The 16,677-nt window shown below is 52.8% G+C and overlaps 1 protein-coding gene across 3 annotated transcripts in view; it reads right to left on the reverse strand.

Moving 5' to 3' along the window:
• Nucleotides 1-1,439: 1,439 nt before the first annotated feature.
• Nucleotides 1,440-16,677, reverse strand: part of Ankrd13a (ankyrin repeat domain 13A) — a 30,542-nt gene continuing 15,304 nt past the window's right edge. Inside the window, exons 5-15 of one of the 3 annotated variants that reach the window (XM_052167538.1) lie at nucleotides 15,384-15,527; nucleotides 14,388-14,577; nucleotides 10,920-10,986; nucleotides 9,718-9,799; nucleotides 9,180-9,241; nucleotides 8,481-8,614; nucleotides 7,470-7,627; nucleotides 6,473-6,580; nucleotides 5,553-5,730; nucleotides 3,910-3,977; nucleotides 1,440-3,404 (exon numbers count right to left, since the gene is read on the reverse strand). In XM_052167538.1, coding sequence (XP_052023498.1) covers nucleotides 3,271-3,404; nucleotides 3,910-3,977; nucleotides 5,553-5,730; nucleotides 6,473-6,580; nucleotides 7,470-7,627; nucleotides 8,481-8,614; nucleotides 9,180-9,241; nucleotides 9,718-9,799; nucleotides 10,920-10,986; nucleotides 14,388-14,577; nucleotides 15,384-15,527 — 1,325 coding nt within the window. In that variant the 3' untranslated portion in view covers nucleotides 1,440-3,270. The remainder of the gene's footprint in view (nucleotides 3,405-3,909; nucleotides 3,978-5,552; nucleotides 5,731-6,472; nucleotides 6,581-7,469; nucleotides 7,628-8,480; nucleotides 8,615-9,179; nucleotides 9,242-9,717; nucleotides 9,800-10,919; nucleotides 10,987-14,387; nucleotides 14,578-15,383; nucleotides 15,528-16,677) is intronic. The other 2 variants (XM_052167536.1, XM_052167537.1) reach the window with 2 other exon arrangements.

Here is a 16,677-nt window from a genome sequence, read left to right on the forward strand (position 1 = left end):
GTGAGGACCTAACCTCTCCAGTGCTCCTGTCCTTATCAGCAGGGACACTGGCGCTCTGAAGCCAGTGGTGTAAAATCCTGAGATGTAGCAGACATAGCCAGGCTGTGCCCAGCAGGACATGGCCAGCCTGCTCAATGACCAGCCTGTTTGATATGCTGCTATAATACTTGTTGCTGTTGTAAAGGTTTCAAAAGGAAACACTAAAGCCTTGCCAAGCCTGTAGTCCTTGTTACTTGTTCACTGCTTGGTAAACCAGCCAGCTGCTGTGGATGTGACTGAGTCCCAGGGGCAAGTTTTCCACACTCTTGTGTCCCAGAGCAAAGGATAGGACCAGAAATACAAGGTTAGAAATGGGAATTGTGGGGCTGGAGAGATGGCTCAGTAATTAAGAGCGTGTACTGCTCTCCCAGAGGCCCTGGGTTATTGTCCTGCACCTTCACCAGGCAGCTCACGGTCACCTATGAATACAGCTCCAGGAGGCCCTGGCTCGAGGGCGCCAGCGCACAGACACACAAACACACAAAGATTAAAAGTAAGTATTTAAAAATAGATTACCAGGTTTGGTGATGCGCATCTTTAATCCTAGCACTCCTAAGGCAGAAGCAGGTGAGTCTGAAGAGTTTCTGGCCAACCAGGGCTACTAAAGGGAACTCAGGGGTGCAAGGCAAGGCCCCTCAGCCAAACTGTCCCCACATTACCTGTGTAGCCAGTGGAGCACGAGGTGCAGCTGCAACGCCTGTCTCCGGGCGCTGTCTGGGGACAGGAATCCTGCAGCCACACCTATTTCCAAACTGAGGTCTCAGCAGCTCGCTTTGGTCTTCAGCATTTACTGTCCCACGGTCACCTATGGGTTCTATAGTCCAGTCCACCTCCATGTCATCACCCAAGGCCACGCTGCTGCCTGCTCGGTCTGGCCACTGCTCAAGGCCAGCTTCCCTTCCTGCTATACTTCATGCCGAGGTTGGGCCGCTCTGGAGCCTGGACTCTGCTGGCAGTGTGTCCGAGTAGAACTTCTCAGTTCTAGTTAGTCAGGGCACCGGAGCTTTGGTGCCCCATTAAGTAATCCATCAATTGTACCCCCATGCCTTCAGAGGGGTGTTCTGTTTCCTAGAACACTGACACCCCCTTCTGGACCAACATCATGTGTTACCCAGCTACTGCCTGCTTCCTTTCGAGGTCATGATTTTCACCTGAATGTGTTAAAAGCAGCCGCCAGCACTCTAGCTTCAAGGACTGAGTCTACTCTTAGGGGTGCTGGGGACACCCACTTTTTCTCAAAAGCAGGCCCCACACCTCAGGTGCACCAAGAGGATCCAGGTTGCCCAATGCTTTTCATTCATCACCATAGTGCAGGCTATGGAAGGCAGGGAGGGGTATGTGCTCTGGTTACACGGTGACTGGAGGACAGGCTGGAAGAGACAGGACTCGGATGCCAACACTGTGAGCACCCTTTATGGAAGCGGATTTATTTGTGTTTTTGGAGAGAACATGGGAAAAGCTGCAACAGATTGCTGCAGTGCTGAGTCCTGCTGTAAATGACTTCCGGGGACACAGTCACAGACTTCAGGAAAACAGAGCAATGGAGTGCAGACGCAGGAGTCACCTAGGATCTCTTCATGGGGAGGCACGGCACAGCCGCAGCCACTCCCGGAAGTGTCTTTGCTCCTGGCAGATGTCACATGAACAGACCACCAACCTGTGTACAGAACCAATGTGCCCACCCTGGCCTCGTGTGTAGGGAAGGGATTTGGGTCAGACCGTGACAAAAAAGGCAGTTGGCTATAAGGAATTGAACTCACAATTCTTTGTCTCAGAACGTTTTACTGGCAACACTGGCTGTATCAAACAGACATTCCTGGGAATGGTGGATTCTCTTCCTATCCCCAAAGAAGCATAACAGGAAACAGAGAGAGAACAGAGGAAGGTACTTTTTACCACGTGATCAGCACAGCCGCGTGGGGTGAATGCCTGCGCCAGGAGAGAGGTGCAGGGTCCCCTTGGCTGTGTTCCCCAGGAGTTGGTCTGTTATGCGATAGGTATTTACAGGAGGGTTAGACAAAATAGTTAACTACTAAAGGTATCCAAAAGAGGCCTGAGAAAGTCTGGTTAAAATGCATAACCTTGTATTGCTACTGATGGGAGGAGTTGGTTTTATATTTTTTAAAAATAATAAAAAGATTCTGTTAAAAAATATATTTTTCCAGAAAGATGTTGATTTGAACTCTAAAAAGCAGTGTGGAGTCACCGTTTCTCCCTTTTGGATGAAGAGCCTCTACTCTGTGTTAGCTCCCTTTCTGGTGTCGAGTCTGCCCTGTCGTCTCTATGAAGCCAAGGCCATGCACCTGGCTCTTCCTGGGCTGGAATCCCGCATGGGAGCAGGCCCAGAACGCACTGGCTGGGCTCTTCCAGTGGTTTGGCCAGCTTGCCTGCCCTGAGAACCCAGCCACTGGTCCCCCTAGCTGCTCCTCCAAGGACAGGATTAGCTGCCTTTGGTTTAGCCTGGAGGATGCGGCTCCCAAAGGAACTGCCTTTACAGAGTCAAATCAGGTCCTCAGTGTGTGGAGTGAGGTGGCTTAAAACTGTTAATTTTTAAGGCTAAGGCAACATCCGTGGTCATTTGTATATCTTAATTTGATGCAAATAGCCATAATCTAAAATAGATCCTGTACACATCCTCTAGGCTGGGGTAAAAGGCGTGGAACGAGGCGGAGATGGGGCGGGACGGTGCGATGCTGCGGGCGCCCCCACAGGAAGGGAAATAAAGAGGTCAGCATAACCCGTTTCTTTGGTGAACAGGAAGTCTCCAGCTCTCACCCACTCTGCAAAGGCTGCTGCTCTCCTGTGGAAAAGCACCCTGACTCCGCAGTAGCTTGTCACTTCTGACTAAGATGCATCTACTAGCCTGCAGGCTCAGCGGTTCTGTCTAAAGCTGGTAGTAAAAGTGTGACCTGCCAGGCAGGACAGCAAATGGAGGGTGAAGATGCTCTCCTCCCCTCGGCGTGGAGACGGGCCCTGCCGACCAAGCCCGCGGCTCCACTCTGGGGAGTCCCCTGGTCCTGCACCTCTACAGAAGGGAAGGGCGGTTGCAGTCTGCAGAAGTGTAGGCCCTCTGTCCTCAGGCCTGTCTCACTGGCACAGCCTGTGCAGCCCAGAGCCTGTGCTCTGCAGCCCCGGGCGGGCGGGCGGGCGGGCGGGCGGGCGGCGGTGTCTATTGCTCAGTGAGGGACAGCTGTAAGACTTGCTGCAGCTCGGCCTCCTCCTCCCGGAGCCTTAGCTCGTGCTCCGCCAGTTCTCTGGCGGACATCTCCATGGCCAGCCGCAGGTCGCTGTCGAATTGGCTCGCCTCGCTGAGGCCGCCTGGGCAGCCGCCCTCCATGTTGGATAGGAGACTCTCCTGGATGGCCCTAGGGTGGAAAGCGGGAGAGTCATTCCTACCCTTGGAGGTGGTGGCAGCAGCCACACTTCTTTCTTACTGGTCACTAAGGGTGCCCCGTGCCAAGCACTCCTGATGCATGGTGCCATCTTGACCTGAGGTGGCGCTGCCGGGCCTCGGTGCCCCGGCATCACCCAGTACAAGGCTAGGAATGGAACTTGGTCTGTTTGAGGTTACAGGAAAGGGAGGAATGACCCTTGTTTCCCCGAAGGGCATCTCCAGCCATCTCCATCCCTCTTTTCCACCATCTTCAACCCTGGATGTCCTTGCCCAGACAGACCTGCAGTCACACAGTCACAGGAGACCCTGCCAATCGGAAAGCATTTACCCGGTGCTTCGCTACGAGCACCCCTAACCTGAGCTCCAGCCAGCACTCAGCGCCGCCCCCCCCCCCGCCAACCTCCCCACTCCCACCCCCATCGCCAGGCAGATGCCCCGTATCCAAGAACTGCATCTTGGGAAGCCCCCTCAGTTACCTCTCATACTGGGCTTCATAGCTGTGGGCGTGGCTGACCCCTCCATTGGAAGCGGGCCCTGAAAGGTCCTGGCAAAAACAGAAGATTGGTATAAACACCCCAGAGGAGAAAGTTGCCAAAACGACAAGGAAATGAAGGAACGGAGTGAGACCAATACGCACCGAGCTTACAGCTCGCCACTGATTGTGGCAGTCAGGCCACACTTCTCGAGTGGCACGGGGGAGGGGGGGGCATCAGCTGTTAACCCTGGATTCAAGGCCACCTCCTCCCTCCTCAGACTTTACATAGTTCCAGTCTACTAAGAACTATTAGCCTCCGGTAACATTCAAACAACCTGGACAGGACTTGCTTTGAAGACAAACTAAGAAGACATAGTTGCTATCTGCTGCCCTAGACTCTGGCTACAGCCCTTGTCAAAATGTATGGCTACCAAGGCTTTTAGAGTTGTCAGGTTTGCAGAGAGAGGAAGCACTGATGGCTTTGTGGCCAGCTGCCTAGCTGCAAAAAAACAAATAACCCCCCCTCCCCCCATGAGGGCTGGAAAGATGGCTCAGTGGTTAGAGCACTGGCTGCTCTTCCAGAACCCAGGGTTGGCTCCCAGCACCCACATGGCAGCTCACAACCATCTCTGACCCCAGCTCAGGGGAGCCGACACTTCTGGCTTCCTTGGGCACCAAGCATAGACATACATGCATTTGTTTTAATTAGTGAAGAAAGCAATGAATCAGGACAGGGTCTGTGGTAGCAATGGACAAGCCGTGGCAGGGGGCGGGGCTCCAGTTACTCCACCCCAGGGAGCCATGGCAGGAGGACACTGCCCACAGCTCAGAGGTTCAGCAGAGCAGGAGCTGTTTTCACACTCTGCTAACTTCTGCTGGACTGACCGCAGGAAGAAAGAAGAAACCAATGACCAACAGATGGACAACAAAAACCCAGGACACACGGCCACTGTAGACCACGTGACCCTGCCTTGGAGGAAAAGACTAATATTTACACTCTGGGATTTCCTTTTTCTCTGTCCCCACGTCGGTGCGGACCTCTGCCCAAGCTGGGAGCAGCAGACAGCAGAGACCATGCACCAGCACCAGAAGGCACAGGAGGGAGGGGCAGGAGCAGCAGATGGTCAGGGTGTCTTCAGTACCCAGGCCACTTCACGAAGTCGGGGTCTGGGGGACGAGGCAGACACCCCCTAGCAGACACCTCCTAGCGCTCTTTACCCAGCTCTGATGCGGGAAGGTTTCAGGAGACTCCCTGAGATGGAAAACCTCACGTCTGGGCCGCCGTTCCCTCGGCCCCTGACCGAGCCCGCAGCACGCAGCACATGATGACTGCTTTGGGGATCAAAGCCCCCCTCACCACCGTAACTAAGACTACAAGTGTCAGAGCTACAGGACTCTAAAGCTCCCCTCGAGAGCAGCTACACCAGTAACTACAGGAAGTCTGTCTGAAGACCCTGTGTAAACGATGCCAGCAGGTCTCGTACAGCAGCAAGCTTTGTGACACGACTGCCACAAAGGCTGTGAGCATCCCCCACCCCCACCCCCACCCCCGTGGGAGGGGGAGGTCTCAGCCCCGCCCCGCCCCGCCCCGCCCCGCCTCCCTGCATCCCTGCATCCCTGCATCCCCGCATCCCTGCATCCCACCTGGCTCCGGCTGGACTCCAGCAGGCTCTGCTGGATGGCGAACTGCATGATCTCATAGTCCTCATCTTGCAGGTGCACGTTTCTGCCGTTGTCTTGAACGTGATAGGACTCGGGGATTTCAAACACAGACTGATCAACCTCGAAGTTCGTAGCCTCGGAAGCTGAAACACAAAGGTGGCTGTCCAGGGTCTCCAGTCATTACAATCCATTCACACAAATTGTTTCTTTGAGGGTTGTTTTTTTGTTTTTTTCCTGAAACAGTGTCTCTGTAACTCAGGCAAACATAGTCTGGCTCAAACTCATAATTCTCCTGCCTCTAACTACAGTGTCTTACTGTATTACTTATGCAGAGCCCCTCCTCCTGCCTCAGCCTTCGCGCACTGAGACAGGCATGAGACGCTGCACTCAGCCTGCAAACATTTCAAATTACAAAGAATGACCACAACTTATTGGCTGAGGGTGTGGTGGACATGGAGGGCATGGGGAGGGCAGAGATGAGGGTGTGGCTTGCCAGCAGGGAGGCCCCCCCTCTCCGCGCCCACCCCCCTGCTACGTGGCTCCGCCCACATGGCCACAGCTAAGTGCAGTCAGACTATAAAAGGTAAGACAAAGAGCCATGATAAAAGTCATCAGTCTGCTACTGGAGACTTCAAAGGGACAATAATCATGACAGTAAAATTCACCACAACACAGCTTTTGTTCTTTGATTTTTCTTGGTGGAAAACTAACATCTGAGGTATTGAAGGAAACAGACAGAGTGGTCTCCTGAGACCACGGCCAGAGCATATACCCTCCCTCCTCCACCATTCCAAGTTGTTTCCCACCTAATCTAAACTCTCGTCTTCTGAAACACAGATTTGCCTCATTTCAGAATGTTTGCTATTCAGAACACGATTGATAATTCCCAGCCCCGGTTTTACCTGCGTCGGCCTGGGTCCCCTCCCCATTCTGACTCTCTTCAGCAGTGCTACAGCCGTTGACATTTCCAAATGTAATCCGTGCGTTTAAAACGTGGAATAAGGGGATTTCTGACAAACAAAAGCTTTTATTAGTAGGTTTCACTGAGAACAGTAATCTTGTGCTAATACTACGCAGAGCAGAGCATGCTCTGTCAGCACGGCTTCCTTCAGTCCCCAGAGGGGCACCCCAGACCCCGAGGCCACAGATGGGAAACTGAGACAGAGTCAGACAAAGTGGTCAACATAGGAGTCAGGTGTCACCAAACGCAACCATCCAAAACCCAAACAGCATTGTGGACACTACTCCAACACCTAACATGTCTATGCACCAAAGATCTTTCTGTTATCCAGGGGTGAGGGGTGAGCGGTTAGGGTATGGGGATGATTAAAAGCGCAAACTCGAGTGCACGTGCGTGTCCCCTGCACGCATGCTGGGGTGCACTCCTGGCCATCCCATGCCTGTACACAGAGGTCACACATCACACCAAGCCTCCCAACCCGGCCAAGCCGGGTCCAGTGCCAGCCTCCTCTGTGCTGTTCATCATGTGCTAACTTTTTTGGTTTTGAGACAAGGTTTCTCAGGATAACCCTGGCTGGCCTAGAACTCAAGAGCTTTACCTGCCTATCTCTGAGCGCTGAGATCAATGATGTGTGCGACCACCTGCCCAGCTCTGCTAATTTTTTTTTTAATATTATTGTTGCTTTTTTTCTTTTTTAAAACAAGGTTTCTGTACATAGCCCTGGCTGTCTTGTAACTTCCTGGGTAGAACAAGTTGGCTTCAAACTCACAGAAATCCCCCTACCTCTGTCTCTTAAGCACTGGGATTAAAAAGTGTGCACGGCCACACCTTGCCACTAATTTGTCCTTAATTCATTTCCCAGCTGCAGGTTTGGTCTCCTTCACCAACAGGCAGAGCCTGCACATGCCCGCCCGCCCCTCGATCGCATTGAAACGCACCTATTTTGACAGGGAACCCAGGAGGGAAGTCCAATTTGATGAAGTCTCTCAGTCTGGCAAAGTGAGCGCTGGTGCGAGCCATGAGGTCGATGATCGGAATGACCTGCTCCACGAGGGAGAGCGGGAACGCCTCGCACATCCACAGCGTAGCCTTGAACCTGCAGGGTTGACAGGAGAGCCACAGTGTAGCCCTGAACCTGCAGGGTTGACCTAAGAGCGAGCGAGAGGCACTCCACTGCTGCTCAGAAGGCTAGACACACAGCACCCTCCCAAACCCCACCTCCTCATTAGTCCTGAGCTCAGCACCTGTGAGGGACCACAACCCCAAGGAACTCAGATCCCCTAGGATCTGACAACGGAGGGGAAAGGCCTGCATCAACACCTACCCATACAGCAGGCTGCCTGACTGCATTTCAGTTCACCAGCTAGATTTACTGGCAGTAAATACACACACACACACACACACACACACACCACACACACCACACACGCATGCACACACATATGAGCTCCTCTATCTCTATTCTCCATGACAAAGACAGGGAGCCACTGACTGTTGGATTTTGCCAGATAAAGAACCTCAACATTGGCTGGGCGGTGGTGGCGCACGCCTGTAATCCCAGCACTTGGGAGGCAGAGGCAGGCGGATTTCTGAGTTCGAGGCCAGCCTGGTCTACAGAGTGAGTTTCAGGACAGCCAGGTCTACACAGAGAAACCCTGTCTGGAAAAACCAAAAAAAAAAGGGGGGGGGGGCACTGACTGCTCTTCCAGAGGTCCTGAGTTCAATTCCCAGCAACCACATGGTGGCTCACAACCATCTGTCGTGGGATCTGAAGCCCTCTTCTGGTGTGTCTGAAGACAGCGACAGTGTACTCACATACATAAAATAAATAAATTTTGAGAGAGAGAGAGAGAGAGAGAGAGAGAGAGAGAGAGCGCTCAATATTACTTTTAAAGGAAAGGAGCAAAGAATCAGCAAACCACAGAAGCACATCCGGGCCTTACACTTACTTCTGTGTTCTAATCGTCATCTCTTTTGGCCTTCCAATGTCCCTGTCTTTGAGGTCAAAGTCTTCGTCAAAGTACTCATCAGGCGTGATGGCTGTGGGATTGTTCACAGTGGCACACTCCGTAGTGAGGTCCTGCTGAGCCAAAACCAAGGAGAGTCAGGGCTGCCCGACCTTGGAGTGTGGGCGGGCGGGCGGGCTTCAGCTTCACAGAGGTAAGCTACTTTGTGGAGCAGGCAGGTCTGACAGGACAGGCACTCCATGGAGCCAGCAGAACGGATCCACCCTCTCCCCATCTCTATGTCCTGCTAGACAAGACGTCCACATGCGCAAGCCGGGGACTTAGAGGGCTTGGCGTTCACGTCTCTAGCTTCAACGCTGCAAAGGAAGCTGCATCTCTGACCCTCCGTGACAGACGCGTGGTTGGTTGGGGGGTAGGGAGCCATGCTGCAGAGGAAAGCCAGCCTGGCCTAGGAGCCACACCCAGGGACGCCCGTGCTTATCAGAGAGGGAGCTCGCTTCTACGATCCACGCTTCCTCCAAAATCTTGAGTTTTCCAGGTTTTGTTCATCTAGTTCTCTCCCAGGAGCACTCTTGGGAGCCTTCCCAAGTCACGTGACCTGCTCAGGCCCCAGCAGCTGCCATCACCAACAGAAGAAGCCCGATCTTTCCTTTAAGCTCCCCCAGTACCTGGTCAACTCACCCCTTGAGCACCAAACTGATGTTCCACAGTGCCGAGCAGGGACTCCAGGGGATTCCGGTCCTCTAGAGAGGAGGAAAGAGTAGCAGGGTCACAGCGATTCCCGGGCCTGGCCCAAGCTACCTACAGTAGGGACTCCACTTGTAGGTAGGGAGGTTTAAAACCGCCCACAAAGGCGAGGCTGTCCTTAGCATCTTTTCCTCAGGAGCTTTAACCTGGAGGGAGCATCATAAGAATCCAAGCGCTCAGCCGGGCGGTGGTGGCGCACGCCTGTAATCCCAGGACTTGGGAGGCAGAGGCAGGCGGATTTCTGAGTTCGAGGCCAGCCTGGACTACAGAGTGAGTTCCAGGACAGCCAGGGCTACACAGAAAAACCCTATCTCAAAAAACAAAACAAAACAAAACAAAAAACAACGAAGTGGCGACAAAAATGTTATAGTTGGGTGGGGCCGCCCCAACTTGAGGAACTGTATTTGAGGGTGGCAGCTTGGGCAGCGGGTCCACAGGGCCTTCGGTGGGAGCGGGGCGGGGCAGGGCTCACCTTTGTACCTCCTCTTCTCCTCCTCTGTCAGGTGCTCTGTGCGGATCCTGGTTATCACGCTCACGTTGTTTACCGAGTAAACCTTGAGGGAGGTGTGCAAAAGTCAGTTGTGACACGGGACCCAAAGCCAACGCACAGCAAGACCAAGGAAGCCAAATAAGGATGCTCACACACAATAAAAAGAGTACGGGCCAAGGGCCCTCAGCCCCTCAGACAGCTCCTGCCCAGGGATGCCTCAGCAGTGACTCTGCATCCTCGGCTAATGGCCCGGCAGGTCCCTGGACTCCTGCTCCTGTGATCTGTGCTGCTCTCCCGACTAAGCAGGACCTAGGCTTTCTAGACCTGGGAGATCAGAGAAAACTGGCACTTTCTACTAACAAAAAAGATCCCGATTGCCCGCGGGAGCACGCGCTGTCTGAGGGGTCTGTCTGGGGAGTCTGTCTGTCGGGGCGTGTCTGAGGGGCGTGTCTGAGGGGTGTGTCTGTGGGGGTCTGTCTGTCGGGGCTGTCTGAGGGGTCTGTCTGCTGTGTGCTGACAGCTACAGAAACCACATGCTGCACCACAGCAGCTGTTTCTAAACGCGTCTTATGGAGCACGATGGAAGGTTTTCTGCCCCCTCAGCGGCCAGCAGAAGACCCTACCGCACCTGCCGCCTCAGTCCCGCTGTAATGGTTAGCAAACAGCCTGTCAGCTGACAAACACCCCCATCGTTGCAGCAGGGCTTCCAGGCTCTGAAGCGGCTGCCGTGACTGGTTTCTTTTCTTTTCTTTTCTGTTTTTCTTTTCTTTTCTTTTTTTTTAAGAGCTAAGGCTTAGAGTCAGCTAAAGAAATTACCTAAAGCTTAGATAACAGGATCAGAGAAGCTATCTCCTACATGATATCTTCTTTAAAAGAGATAAACTGACTAAACTTAATAAATAATAATAATAATAATAATAATAATAATGACTTCTAAAAAAGAGCCAAAGGAACACTCTCATTTCGGGACAGCCATAGGCTACGGATAGACCTGGTCAGGGCAGGCTGTCCCATATTCTGAAAAAAAATCAGTAAGATAAAACAGGAGCCGGAGACGCATTAAGATCCACTCCCCAGGGACTGTCCTTCTGGCTGACGATGCAGGGAAGCCATCAGAACAGACACCTCATTTGCATAGAAGCTAAGAAGCCAATAGAAATATTATTTGAAGAGGGTGCTTTTACCTTGGCTTCATAACCATTGACAACTTCTGCTTTATCTGTCCTCCAGCCCCAGAATCCGGATTTAGTTCTGACAAAAGTGAACACCACAAATTTCTACATGTACGACATGCCATTCAGAGTACACCCCTGCAGCCCTTACAGCCTCCCCCACCCCACATTAGTGAAGGACACTTGGAAACTGTAGTCCCACTCTCCACAAAAGGATGGACCAGTGACAGATGGCTCGCACATCCCCTCCCCCTCCCACAGTTAATCAACGTGCTGCACTCCAGGCAAAGATAGCTTCCACTCCTGGCGTCTGTACAGGACCTGCCAGCACAGGGGGGGCAAAGGTCATGACATTTGTTGGACAGCTGTCCTAAAGAAATGAGCAAAGACAGCCTGGTCCAAGGTCTCGCTGGCTTGCATCTGGGTCGGGTACTGAGGCAAGGGCTACGAGCCTCTTCTCCAATCCGGAATTCTCAGAACTGAGGACACACAGCTCCCCGCCTCTAGGAGAAAGGCAGGTGGAGTCAGGACCCATGACAATGCTGAGAGGCGAGGGGAGGCTATGAAAGCTCTCAAAGTGACCGGAGAATGCCGTGCTGGTCGTCAGGTCAGCTCAGCCGCGGATTCCAGTGTGGGTGACTTCGGAGGCAGCCTGGGTGGCAGCTCACCTGTAGTGTGGGCTCTGTGCGTAGAACCCCAGTTCATCGGGGCGACTCCCCTCTACGGGAGATGTATTCAGGATCCGGGAACAGCCTCTAGGTGCCAATGAGTTTTCTATCATGTTTTTGTTTAAAGACGGGCTCTTGCTATGTAGGCCAGACTGTCCCAAGCCTGGAAGCCTCCAGCGCTGGAGTTACAGACCAGAGCTTCCCGCCACTCCTGGGTGTGACTGCATTTCAGAGAGGCTTGCCCCGGGAGGAGCCCAGCAGCCCTGCCTTTGTCTAGAAGGCCACGCCCTAGCTTTGCTGTAGCTGTGGAGCAGCCGTCAAGCCTGCCCTCACGGAGGATGGTGGCAGGCTAGCCGGGTTACAAAAGCAAAATGCATTTCATAAAATTTTATATTTCCAAAACATAATTGCCATAGAGAGGAATTTCTAGTGGCATTGGGTAAATCAAATCAGGCAGCACACTTGACGTGTACGGGTCTGTTTAAACCCGTCATAAGAGGAAGGCTCATGGTATTAATTTTTCTCTTGGGTGAAGATGGCCCCACACAGCAAAAGATGGGATCTTAAAGGGACTCTGGCAAATGCCAGACACTCTAGCTTATACTGCTCAAACAAGAGCAGCTGGAGTGGCCCTTGGCAGCCCTGCTCTGACAGCAACTGAGTTAGAAAGCTCAGACTATGTGAAAGCCAGCCGTGACTCCCTGGGCCTCTGTCGGCCCTGCGTGCACAGGCATTGAAGAGTTTTATAGATCTGTTACAGACAGGGCACCTGGCTTCCTTCTGCCCGTCCCACTGGGACCAACACACCCAAGGCCTCATCACAGGCGCCTCGCTCTTCTCAGGATTATGAAGTTTTTAAAGGTGGCTCTGAAGCGGCAGGGATGCTTCTCTTATGGCACAGCATTCAGGAAAAGAGTAAAAACCAAAGTCGGGCCAGTTACATACCGTCTCCTGAAACTCATCAGGGAGGGTAGTGTTTTGTAAACATAAAATTCCTGGCATAGGCCCGGGAAAAGGTCAACGGTCACCACTGTAGTGCGGCAAAGCACCACAGAGAGAACCTCCGCTGGCTGGTCGTCCATACATCTTTGACTCGGCAAACCTCGCGCCCGGGAGCGGCTCGAATCTCTATTTATTCCTCCGTTCACTGATCGCATACAAACATCATTAAAACAAAACAAACCCCAGCTGCCTTCCAGCAGCCAATGCTCGCCATCCGCCCGCTTCAGGAGAGCCAGCAAGCCGGCTGTCTGAAAACCCTGCGACCACGCGGATACACAATGTACCTTCTCCTCGGGACACAGGGACACGCTCTTGGTCCCCATCTGCACTCGGTGGACTAAGGCCAGGAACTGCCACACACCCCGATAGGCTCCACTCCACAGTAAACAATGGCTCTAGCAACTCCCAATGGGTGACAATGGGTCCCAACTTAGGGCCACAGATCTCAGGCTCCGCCCACTCTCAAGCCTGGTCTCTTTCCTTCCTAGAGTCAGGACCCTCGCCACAGCCGCTGTAAGTCACTCATGCTGCTCTCGTCCCCGCTGGTGGGCTGGGGCAGCGGCAGTGGCCTCCTCTAGTCTAGAGCCTCTGTGGCCGCCCTGCCTGCGCGCTAGGCCCATGCTGAGACCTAAGGACATCAGGCCCGGGACCTGCCCATGACCCCACAGCTGGTCCCTAAATCTCAGTGTCCCGAACCAGGAGGCTGGCAGGAGGATTTCCTTCAGAACTCAGTTCCTGCCTCTGAAGCAGAAGCAGCCCGGAGATGTGACACGGGCTGCATGTCCTCGTCCCTGTCAGACACCTGCCTTTGCAGCTTTAATAAACAAAGAGGAAGGGGAGATTATGTTTTAGATTTTTTTTTTTTTTTTTTGGATTTGGTTTTTTCGAGACAGGGTTTCTCTGTATAGCCCTGGCTGGCCTCGAACTCAGAAATCCGCCTGCCTCTGCCTCCGCCTCCCAGAGTGCTGGGATTACAGGCATGCGCCACCACCGCCCGGCTTACGTTTTAGATTTGACTAAAGAGGATGCCTCTGAGTTTTCTTCACCAATTTTATTGGTGAAAACAATGTTAAAGAGATCATTCGGCACATTCATGAAGAGAAGGCCTGGATCCAGGAACAAGGTCCAGGTTAGCTCAGGCTATCCTGACTCGCAGGCAACAGATGTGACATCCTAGGCAAAGAGTAGGGACGCTGCAGATGCCCTCGGTTCATTAGCAGAGAGATACAGCAGGTTCTACTTCCTTTGTGCTCAAAGTCCCCTGCCCTGTCCAGCACACCCCACAGGATGGCTGTGTCAGTGGACGGCTATGGAAGGCATCTGCCTCACTGGGACAGAGAGCTCTCTGGGGAGTGCTCCTCACAGGACCTGGGGAGACCTGAGCAGCCTTCAGATGCTTCTTCTGCGCTGTTGCCTCATAGGTGGGGCTGGGGCTACAATACATTTCAGTAAATATAAACCTGACTGCCCAGTGTTAATACAATTCTGGTAATTCTAGCTTCAAGAAACTCAAAGTTCCACATTTTGGGATGAAGAAGTGTTGTGCATCCAAAACTACCAAAACAAAAAAGATCCAGGGAGGCCAGAAGACAGAGCCCACAGAGGCGTGTGTGCGGGGACGAGACTCAGACACCGCGCTCCAAAGATGACGTGCACAGCATATCAATTATGATGCCCATTTGATTAGCCCTAGAGATCACTCTTAAGACCCACTAGCATTACGCCGCGTTAGAGAAGTCCCAGTCAGTTAACATTTCCCATCACTGCAAGCATGTCCCCAGACTCGAGCAGACTGGAGTCTAAGCCGTACCTCTCAAAGGCGACATTCTTAGTATCCAGGCTGGTGTTGATGACGGGGCTGGTGAGCCGCCTCTCCACATCCCTGCTTTTTGGCTTCATCAGGTCCAGGGTGAGGCGCTCCATTTCTTGGGAAAGATCAAAGTGTTCGGTGGTGACCACGCGGTCATCGTGGTTGACCTCCATCAGCTCTGCCCAGTTGTCTGTGGGGGAAGAGGACCAGTGTGAGGAAGTATGTGGTGCAGATGCCTCCCCTCCCCCTCCCCTCCCCTCCTCCCCTCCCCTCCGCTAGCTCCTCCCCTCCCCTTCCCTAGCTCCTCCCCTCCCCTAGCTCCTCCCCTCCCCTTCTCTAGCTCCTCCCCTCCTCCTCCCCTCCCCTCCCTTCTCTCCTCCCCTCCCCTAACTCCTCCCCTTCCCTAGTTCCTCCCCTCCCCTCAGAGGTTACAGCTTACTGACTACTTGCACAGAGCTCCTCTGGCCAGCTCTCTACAACCCACCAGAGACCCTGGTGCATCTTCCCCAAAATGGGGATTTTTAAAACCAATTTTCCTTCTTTACTAGCAATGCATTTCACCTAGGACATTTACAAAACATGGCTGTGGGGTTAAGGTAAGCGATGCACTGGGTGCCCCAGAGGGCAGTGCTGCACCGCCCGCCACTGCAGAACCACACCCAGTCATGAAGGGACAGAAGGTGGCCTTTCACACGTGACAGACAACTGGAGTTAAGTAAGGAATGAGCAGGGAACTAGCCAGTCTCCAAAATAAGAGGGGTGACAAGCTGCACACTCACAGTAACAGCCAAGACCAAATATCAATCGGATAAAGAATAAAATACATTTTATTGGTTAAAATTTAGCATGCAACTAGACAAGGTAGCACACATCTTTAATTTCAGCACTGGGAGGCAGAGGACAGCCTGGTCTACAAGGAGAGGTCCAGGCTAGCCAGGGCAACCCGGTGAGCCCTGTCTAGGTAACAACAACAGAAGGATTCCTGCAATCGCTTACCTCCTCCCTTAAATATGAAACTCCGCCGCCCTCTGACCCAGCTCATGTTTTCAAAGCCCAGCAAGGTGATGTCCACGCGCAGCTTGGCGCCACTCTTCCATATGCGGCAGACATCATTCGGGCAGATCCGAGACACCAAGGGCACTGGAGGGGAGAGGGAGAGTGTGGCTGAGAAGAACACAAGGGCCCAGCAGAATTGTGGGTCAGGAACTCAGGGCTCTGACCATAGCAAAGAGGCAGAGTCGGAAAAATACTCCCTGCACACTCCTAAAGGAACTCATCCCGAAAGCAGGAGTGGGAGCGGGGTGCGGTGGCGGGGCCTGCACCCCCAGCACTCAGAGGCTGGGGAAGGAGTGCTATTTTGAGGCCAACCTGGGCCACATAGCAAGTCTGAGGCTAGCCAGACAACCTAGCAAGGCCAATTTAAACTAAACAGTGTTCTAAGTGGCAAGAGTCATAGCCCAGTGGCGGGACATTCCCACACTTGGTTCTGTCTCAGTACCACAGACAGACAGACAGACAGACAGACAATTAAGCAATGGGAAGGCTGGAGCTGGAGCTCAGAACAGGGTGTGCCCAGTGGGGCTCAATTCCTAACATTAAAAACATAATTAAAAACAAAGAAAACTCAGCCTTGTCCTCCAGCACATCAGAGAAAACAGTTCCCAGATTTCCCATCAGCCTCCCAAGTCCTGAACTGACCCTCCAGGGCAGGGGCTGTGTCCATCTGGCCTTCTCAGATCCCGCATCTACTACAGCTGTGTGGTCACAGCTCCCACAGTCCAGCCGCTATTCAAAATATATCAAGGGTCTAAAATCTGCTCTTTATCAAAACAGGACATCGGACTGACATGAACAGCTATAAAGACCAAGTGTTAGCTCACTGACCTATGAAAATTTATATCATCAATTGCTTTACATAGTATTTTGGAGAAAGACATGCATTTTGTAGAAAACTACATTTAAGAAAAAAAAAAAAACAATCCCACTCTGTCTCATTTCCCCCAGAATAACAAGTTTGAAAGAATCAAGCTAAACAGTGTAAGAAGTGCATCAAACAGTGGTAAGTCATTAAATGTTTGCACTACAAACAGGCATTCAGAACTAGGAGGCCGGCCTGGCAGACAGGCGGAGCGGGGCATGCTGGGTCCTAGCTTCCTACCTACATGGGGAGCTAAGGCAGGAAGGCCTTTCAGCCCGAGGGCCCAGAGGCCACAGTGAGACCCTCTTCTTTCGGAAGCTGCAAGCATGGATACACACCTGCAGTCTTAGCACGAAGGCCAAGGGGACGGAC

This window comes from Apodemus sylvaticus, chromosome 22 (genome assembly GCF_947179515.1).
Source record: "Apodemus sylvaticus chromosome 22, mApoSyl1.1, whole genome shotgun sequence".
In the NCBI taxonomy this organism is placed as follows: domain Eukaryota; kingdom Metazoa; phylum Chordata; class Mammalia; order Rodentia; family Muridae; genus Apodemus; species Apodemus sylvaticus.